This window comes from Primulina tabacum, chromosome 3, assembly GCF_025594145.1.
Source record: "Primulina tabacum isolate GXHZ01 chromosome 3, ASM2559414v2, whole genome shotgun sequence".
NCBI classification, from domain to species: Eukaryota; Viridiplantae; Streptophyta; class Magnoliopsida; order Lamiales; family Gesneriaceae; genus Primulina; species Primulina tabacum.
Window position 1 is genome coordinate 6,626,812 of NC_134552.1, and position 8,840 is coordinate 6,635,651.

The 8,840-nt window shown below is 32.9% G+C and overlaps 2 protein-coding genes and 1 non-coding gene across 4 annotated transcripts; 2 read left to right on the forward strand and 1 right to left on the reverse strand.

Annotated features, from left to right (window-relative positions):
* Positions 1-452: 452 nt before the first annotated feature.
* Positions 453-534, forward strand: TRNAS-AGA (transfer RNA serine (anticodon AGA)). The gene has a single exon. It is a non-coding gene; the product is annotated as a tRNA-Ser (tRNA).
* A 711-nt stretch (positions 535-1,245) lies between these two features.
* On the forward strand, positions 1,246-5,970 carry LOC142539683 (uncharacterized). 2 transcript variants are annotated; one of them, XM_075645297.1, is made up of 7 exons: positions 1,246-1,375; positions 2,884-3,137; positions 3,327-3,537; positions 3,645-4,039; positions 4,106-4,524; positions 5,267-5,352; positions 5,588-5,970. In XM_075645297.1, the coding sequence occupies exons 1-7, from the start codon at positions 1,351-1,353 to the stop codon at positions 5,599-5,601; spliced, it is 1,404 nt and encodes a 467-aa protein (XP_075501412.1). In that variant the 5' UTR covers positions 1,246-1,350; the 3' UTR covers positions 5,602-5,970. The 2 variants fall into 2 exon arrangements, with proteins under 2 accessions (XP_075501412.1, XP_075501411.1); XM_075645296.1 differs by having other exon boundaries at positions 3,645-4,524.
* Positions 5,971-8,303: 2,333 nt separating this feature from the next.
* Positions 8,304-8,840, reverse strand: LOC142538334 (uncharacterized). The gene has a single exon (XM_075643677.1). It carries the CDS (start codon positions 8,838-8,840, stop codon positions 8,304-8,306), a length of 537 nt encoding a protein of 178 aa, XP_075499792.1.

Here is an 8,840-nt window from a genome sequence, read left to right on the forward strand (position 1 = left end):
CACACAACCATTCTATATATTAGTTATTTTGCACACATAGTTCGTGTGTGTACAGTTTTTTTTATAATTATCGAGGGACTAAAATAAAATTTGACAAATTATCGAGAGACTAGAGTGTTATTTCAATTGTTGTAATTTTTAAAAATAAATAAAAATAAAAGTGTAACAATATTGATATCACAAAAAGATAAAATTAAAAGAGACCAAAAACAGATTTAAACACCATTTTTAACTCTATTATAAAAATTATTAATAATATTAATAGATTTCAATTTCAATAAACATATCAAACAACATAATGAGAAAAAATGATTGTAAGAGTCAGAATTCGAAAAGGCAGAACAATGACGCTTTGTCAGCCGCTAGCACAAATATCGAGCACATGCATTCGACAAATAAGACTAAATTCGATTTTAAGATATATATTTATATTGTAAAAGTTTCAACAAAAGGTGGGCGTGCCGGAGTGGTTATCGGGCATGACTAGAAATCATGTGGGCTTTGCCCGCGCAGGTTCGAATCCTGCCGCTCACGATTATATTTTCGAATACCAAAATTTGTATAATATTATTTATATTTAGTAGAATAATTTGTTAGTAATTTTTTTTCAACTATTTTCTCGAATATTATATAATGATTTTAAAATTTAATATTTGGTTACTTAACAAATAATTTAATTTTTGGGGTATTTTTATTTCTATTATTTTACTATTTTTAATGAAGATCGTCACATAACGATTATCTTTTTTTACTGTGTTTTTAAATATTTTTCCAAAAGAAAATTTTCTTATACAAGAATTCATATAATATTCTATGTAATATCAACGACTGACTGTCACATATCAAATTTAATTTACTTAATAAATTATCACACTAATAAAAACTCTAACACGTAACAATTAATTATTAGTGTAACACAAAATTTTACATTAATTAACACAATGCTTTTTCCCCATATAAAATACTAATCTCATCTAATATATAATATGCCATATTAGAGTTTAATATTTAAAATTTATAATATTATATATATAGTATTATCACGAGAAACAAACAACTGCACAAAATAACATATTGTATATATAAAAAATTATTTTAAATAAAATAATATTTTATTTAATTTTAATATACTCATATCTAAAAAAAAAAATCGTTAATATAATTATTAAATTTACCTGTTAAAGGTGAAGTCCAACCGAAAAAAAGAGGAGAAAAAATAATAAATAAAGTAAATTTATGGAGTCAAAATTGTTCATGAATAAATGAAACTTTCGAGTGTCATGAAACCCTAAAAGAAGCCTGCGCAATCCCACCAGATTCTAAAGTACTGCACGTATTGCATCAGCAAAAATGGCTTCGCCAGAGCATCTTCAGGGTAAAAATCCGTTTTCGTATCTCCCTCTTCTCCTCCGTTGTTTGCTATTTTTGAATAATTGGGTTATAAATTCTATTTTTGTGGGTTTTTTCTTTTAATGTTGCTTACGTTTGAGCGATGGCAAATCGGCCTAAATTTGTTTGAGCTTTGGTTTTCTTTATCTTTGCTTGTTTTGGATAACTGTATCACTGTTTTCGGCTCAAGATTCGATTTGGGTTGTTTCGTTTTTTTTGTTTCGAGTTTAGTAAGTAGCAGTTCTTTGTTTGTTTGGAGTTTTAATTTTTTTTCGACCGAAGCCCAGTCTTGAGCATCTATGGTCGATTTTTCACCTGTCAGTTCATTATTCAAGGCCTTTATTTGGTAGAATTTACCTTGAATAGTCATATGGGTTTATTAATTATTCTTTTTGTGTTTTCAATATTGGGTTTCTCTGTACTTACCACATTATCAGAGAAGAAGTTAAGCGTTTATTATTTCCGTTTTCCGCTCTCTTCGTTGTTGAACTGAGTCCTCAAGGTTGAATCGTAGTAAGATTTTTGGAATGTATGCTTTTTGTAAAAACACACAAAAACTGTTTCTCTTAAAATAAGATGCATCGTGTCTTCGCTCTGTATTCATAAAAAAATATCCAATTTTCCAATGGTTTCTGTTTTGTTGTCGCCAATTTAGTGTTTTTTTATACGCTCTTCTAGTTCTTTGAGGTCAGAAGGCGTTGATTTTTATTAGATTTTAGGAAGTTTGCATAGATTTGTTGTATGTTAGGACATGAAAGTTTGGCTAGTCCCGTTGTTTGTACAGAATCACATGTACTTGCCTATTGTCGGCGGATCTTTGAACTTCTGGTAATGTTTTACACATGGTTGACACGGAAAGAGCAATTCGTTTTTAAAGTTAGAATCGTGTGAAGTATCTTGTTGGACCTGATATTATGTGCTAAATTTTTGGTTTGGTTCCTATTATATTTCATTGAAATTCATGCTCAATTTTAATCTTCTGAAAACTGTCGGTGATTGAATTGGTTTACTGCCTCACATCTATTAGATAGCACTTTAAATGAAATCTAGGTTGTATTTAACATGGGTTAATCAACTTGTGTTTTGATTATTGAATCTTGAATTACTTTGCTTACGTGAGCTACCATAGTCTAACTCCTCGGGCTTAAAAAGTTTTCTGCAGATTTTCTTGCCTTCTTTTTTCAAGGTTTAGGTCAAGACTCAAGTCATGTAACTATATATTATCTATTACTCCTCGAGCTTAAAAAGTTTTCTGCAGATTTTCTTACCTCTTTTTTCAAGGTTTAGGTCAACACTCAAGTCATGTAACTATATATTATCTATTTCTTGTATTATTATACCTCTTTCTGTTTTTTGTATCTTTCTTATATCGTTAACTAGTGGCTATACAGAGTGTCCATGCATCATTACATGCGCAATGTGACTATGATTTTTAGCGCAGTACATTACATACCCTAGTAGAGTTTTGCCATACTGATCCTGCCTAATATGTAGGCATCCCTACTGAAAAGTCTCGGCTACAAGAATATGCACAAAGAGCTTGTGCACAACTCCCCGTTTATCAAACTCTTAATGAAGGACCTCCACATGCGCTCCAGTTTAGATCCCAAGTGTTGGTCGATGGCATATGGTATACATCACCAAATACATTTTCAAGTAGAAAAGTGGCAGAGCACGATGCTGCCAAGCATGCATTCATTGGCCTTCTGGAGAAATTGAAGGCTGAAGGACGTTCTCTTATACTTGAGGTTTGGCACATCGTTTCAGGATTCTTTTGTTTAACAGTTTCAATAACCTTGATTTGCTATGATGTGTATTTGACGTCATTGAGGTAGAACTTATTTATTTTATTCCTGGTTTGATGCGTCGTTAACTCGTATGGCTTGATTCTTGCTGATGTTTGGAGATTCACTCTTTGTTGAGATTTGTTTGTTCAGGATTTACACTTTTGCAAGGCTATTCTTAACGAGTATGCTGTGAAGATGAATATGAAGATACCAACTTATGTCACAAATGAGTCAAAGGCACATGTACCAATATTTGTGTCCTCATTACAATTAAATGGAGTTACGTTCTCTGGAGATGCTGCTAGAACTAAGAAGGAGGCTGAGCAATTGGCAGCACGATCAGCTATTCTATCAATTTTAGGTTTTTTCCTGATTATTTTTAGTGAACTAAGATATTGCTGCCACATCGAAGCTTGTGTAATAGTTTATTTCTAGATCATGGCACTGACAAGATAATCTTTTTTACAGTGTCTGAGGCTGGAACTACCATGTCTGTGATAGTCAAGTCAAAATTCAAGTTTCATAATGCATTAAAACTAGCAAAGGATTCATCCATCATCCGGGCATCCCCTGTTATGGATTCATCCATCATCTGGGCATCTCCTGTTATGGATTCATCCAGCATCCAGGCATCCCCTGTTATGGAATCATCCAACATCCCAAACTGCGTTGTTAACAAGTTTTCATCCAACGTCCCAGAATGCTTCACTAAGGATCCATCCATCACGCCGACTTGCATCACTAAGGATACATCTGTCATGCCAGCATGTATTGTTAAGGCTTCACCAAGTATCCCAGCATGCGTTATTAAGAATCCAGCGAGTACGCAGGCATGCATGGTTGAGAATCCAGCGAGTACGCAGGCATGCATGGTTGAGAATCCAGCGAATACGCAGGCGTGCATGGTTGAGAATCCAGTGAATATGCAGGCATGCATTATAAAGGATTCACCCAATATACATTTGGGCCCAGTGGCTACTGAAGTTGCACCATTGGACAGTGCACTTGTCTCCTTTACTTCGACTAAAGAAGTTGATGTTGGTGTATGTGCTATTAAAGATATTTTGGCTGCAATTCAACAGCCTAGCTTTGCTCCATTCCCTTCTATTCAATTGGCACATTCAGAATCAGCCTCAGAACAACCTTCTCGTTCTCAATCAACACATCAGTCCCTCCATTTGTTCAAAAAGCCAAAACTAATTTCTTCAGTGGAGGCTGCTACTCCTCCAATTATATTTGTGCCTTCAACTATAGAGCAAGCTTCAGGAAGTCCTCCTGTGTGCTCCACGTCTGGGAAAAAGCGTCGTAGAAACAAGAAGACTAGAAAAAATTTGCTTCATCAGTCTCCGTAAGTAGTGACACCAAATAAATTAATTTTGGAAAATGAAGCTAAACTTTCTATGTTATTGGGCTTGCTTGTTTTGTAGGTGCTATAATACAGAGCTTTGCCTATTATACTTGACATCGGTGTTTTATGTTTTTAGGCGATTGCAAGCATCATATTAACACATTATTATTCTTGAAGTAAACTGTAAACCTTTTTTATGCTCATAATTAAGATGACCTACCTTTTGACCTCTCCATGATCCAACCTTCAATTACTTCCGTTTTGTTGCTATTATACTTGGCAATACAATGTTGTTGCAGTGCCTTTCATTTTGTTGCTTTTCGCCATGGTAAGGTCCGTCTAGCAAAAAATGATGTGTCGCTGCGTTTAAGCTTATGTAATTTACCCATGAGATTTCAAGAGACAGATATTCTCCCCTGATAATTCATGCCTCCTTTTGATATTTCTTATTGTGTTTTGGGATTTTGGTGGAACAGATACAATTTTCATGGAGTGTTGAGCGAGTTCACCTTTGTTTGAGTTGAAATGGTACATTCCCCTTGTGGAGGCATTTGTACAGTTATAGTTGGAGCATCTTATTGTTGTTTTTATGACGATGAAATTGTGGTTTCTCTGCTGTCTGTTCTGAATTCTTTTACCTCCATGACTCTATCCTTGTATTACTTCTTTTACTCGTGAGATGCACCGATTAATTCTTTTTCTCCTATCCTTGTTCGTTATAAGTTATATCAATCAAATGCAGGTCAACGGTTGTCATGGTTACTCAGAATCAAGTCCCTGCTTTTCCAGTGACCACCCAACAAAACGGTCACTCTATATCTCTGCAAGGTGCGTCTTTGTATGCTGTTATTTAAATTCCTAGCATAAGCTATGAGACCAATTAGTGAACGTTGGTTCTTGACTTCTTGTCTATGATCAAGTAGAAGTGTTCATTTCAAGATTCCATTTCTGTAAAGGAAAATTTATATTTCGAAATCAAGTTCTTGCGACAAGTTTTACCTCAAAGATGACATTTGAAATTTTGTGCTTCATTTGGATACTCGCCTTTTTCGCTCAAATGCAGGTTTTGTTGCCTGAATCCAAGCTTTCCGTGTAGCACCTTGGTAGGAATCTGTCCGTATTTCTGGTTGCTGTTCGAGCAATTCGGTTGGCTTCTATCGGTATAGTAGGTAGTACTAGTGCACTCTTTCATCGTCGTGTGCATGCGAATGATTCTGACCGATGTAGGAATTTTATGTCCACTCCCCTCTCTTTAATGACTACTTTTCCGCCTGTTATGATCTTCGAATTGCATTTTGAGAAAGTAACGATGAAGTGTGGAGCCGTTGTTCTTTAAATAAGTCATCTTATTTTGAACATAATATATTTCGAACAGTTTAGCATATGTATTTAGTGTTGTTTTTATGTGTTTTTGAAAATTAAATCGGGAAATATGATGTTTGATTATATTTTGAGAATGAGAAATTCTCTACTCTGAATCGGAGACAATGTTAAGAGTTCCGAACGTATTGAATTATTTAATCTTTAGTTATTATATGATCAGCTTAAAATCTGAAAATATAAAATTGATTTTTTTTTTTTTAGATTGATGGTAATTTGATTATGAAATTATGATGGCATTTATAATATATGAAAGTAAGATGAAAATGTTTTGAAAAAAAATCATCAATGTAATATTTATATTTATGTTTTCGGGAAATAAAAATAATTCATAGAAGGATAGAAGAACATTGGGTTATGTAATGTTTCTGGTATTTTTTAAGAAAATAAATATTTGATGAAATGTGAAATATTATATATATATATATATATATATATATATATATATATATATATATATATATGTATGTTAGAATCGACTGAGAGATAATCGTAACTCGGTCTTTGAAATATTGAGAATCAATTAATTAAATCGAGTATGATTTTTAATTTAAGGGGAAGACATTCAAAATAATGTTTCTTAGAAAATGATTAAAATATTTTGAAAGATATTTAAAATATATGCAAGTTGAAGAAGAATAATATTGACGCGACGCAGTCTTTTTCGATGACATAAAATCTGTCGGGATGAGTATAGTGGTGCGAGATGATGATGAAGGAAGATTTCTTATGGCGAGAACTAACTTGATCAAAGGACTTAGTTGTGTCAAAGAAGGAGAAGCAATAGGCCTGTTGGAAGCTCTGTCTTGGATCCACAATTCAGATTATTCAAATGTCATCTTTGAGGTGGATGCGCTGACAGTCCACCATGCTACGACAGAAACAACTGCTGATAGAACATAGTTTAGAGACATAATGGATAGATGTAGAGACATTGTAGCTACAAACCCAGGTTTCTCAGTTCATTTTACTCGTAGACAAGCAAAAAAATTGCACATATAGTTAGTATTCTCATTTTTATGTTAGTCATTTTGTTTGGTTATAGACACCAACATGTATCGGTGATCTTATTGTATTTTGCTCAATCTATTATTGAACGAATGTCTATTTATCATTAAAAAAATAATATTTTATTTTTCTTTAAATTAAATGATTTAAAATTAAAATGTACGTAAAGATCACTGGTACATATTATGGAAATAAACATATTCCATATACATTTTAACAAATATAACAGTGATTGTTCTGGTTTTCAATTTTTTCAATATTAAATATATATTATCTATTTATATATTATATTAAGCGAGAGGTATTCAACTTATTTTATAAATCGTCTCTTCTAAATTGCACTATGATCATTTATTAATTTTTATAATTATGATATTATATAATTTAAATATAAATTAAATTAATTACAGAAGAGCATAAACAACATCATACACATATTATTATAATAATATTAACATCATACACTATTATTATAATTATATTATTTACCGATGAGCAATATTTCACGTAGTCCATGGCTGCAAGATTTTAACTAATTGAAAAAGAACTTCGAATTTGATATTGTAACTCGTTTTTCTTAGTGTCATTTTTTTTTTTTCAAATTATAAGCGTATGAACTAAAGTGATTTGAAATATAATTTTCTAATGTTTGATAAGGAATCGTAAAGAAAAAAATATAAAATATTAGTTAAAAAAGTTACAAAAAATAAGCAAAATAATATTCAAGATTTGAATTTAGTCGACAATAATTTAATAAAATTAATACTCAAATTAATTCTATAATTTAAATTAAAGTAATCTTAATCCTAAATTCAAGAAAGTTCTTTTTTAGATAATACTAGTTTTGTATAATTTTATTTTTCATTTGAAGACATATATAGAGATGAAATAAATATTACATTAATTTTTTTTTGAAACAAATAAAATAAATAAATATAAAATGATAATCATGTTAAAATATCTAAATATAAGAAAAGTATATTTAAAAATAAAGTAGATATTTAAGAATAAAAAAACCCCAAACATTACATCAAATAATCTTACTTGATTTGTGTCAGGCTGTCAGCATGAATCTCGAGTGTTTTATTCATAATAAACTTTACCACCATAAAATTTAAATGTACCTACATGTGTCATTAATTATTATTTTACTCTTAAAATTAATTCATTATTTTTCAATTTATTTATAAAAATATCATCAAAACTATAAAATTCTCAAATGAACACTTTGCTTGTACTTAAATTTAAAGTACACAACTTTTATACTTCCCATCACATATTAGTTTTTTGGGAAAAGAAATAAAAATAAGAAGTCCAAATCTTTGCCAAAAAAATCTTAAAATATAATCGGCAAAAATATAAAAATCAAATGGCCAAAATTTTGCCTGCCATTAGCATCGCCTAAAACTGGCCGGTTCTTCCATAATAGTCTCCAGCAAAGGCTTCTTCGACCGGCAGCAAACCGACAATCGGTGCTTCATTTCCAGCGCCGAAAATTGTTGGAAATCATCCAAATCCATCTTCGGTGGAGAAACTTTTTCGACACTCTCCACAACATGCTGCGAGGCGGCCTCGCCGCATTCCGGCAAGATCCTCACGCCGACCCTTTTCGTGGCGGGATTCGCCGCCGCGGAAAGCTTGTCCATGTCCGCCGCCGTCGCCGCCGAGTTCAGCCGTTTCATCGGGAAGAAAACGTAGGTGTTTCCCATTTCGAGGTCTTCATCGGCGTTCAGGGCCGAAAAGCGTCTCCCGACCCGCAGGGATTCGGCGTTAACCAGGAAGTAATTCGGCGTCTCCACCATTAGCTCGGCGGCCTTCGTGAGCTCGTGTATTCGCCGGAGTTCGCCGCAAGGAAGAATGACTTTAGTGCCCCTGGTTGAGTACTTGGCCACCGGGTCTGGTAGGGTGCAAGAAGTGTAATTTCCCAT

Excerpts from the sequence above, each read along its gene's own strand:
- LOC142539683 (XM_075645296.1), top strand. The coding sequence starts at position 1,351 with ATGGCTTCGCCAGAGCATCTTCAGG. Across the intron at positions 1,376-2,883 it reads TTCGCCAGAGCATCTTCAGG|GCATCCCTACTGAAAAGTCT; the intron begins GTAAAAATCCGT and ends CCTAATATGTAG. Across the intron at positions 3,138-3,326 it reads GACGTTCTCTTATACTTGAG|GATTTACACTTTTGCAAGGC; the intron begins GTTTGGCACATC and ends TTGTTTGTTCAG.
- LOC142538334 (XM_075643677.1), bottom strand. The coding sequence starts at position 8,840 with ATGGGAAATTACACTTCTTGCACCCTACCAGACCCGGTGGCCAAGTAC.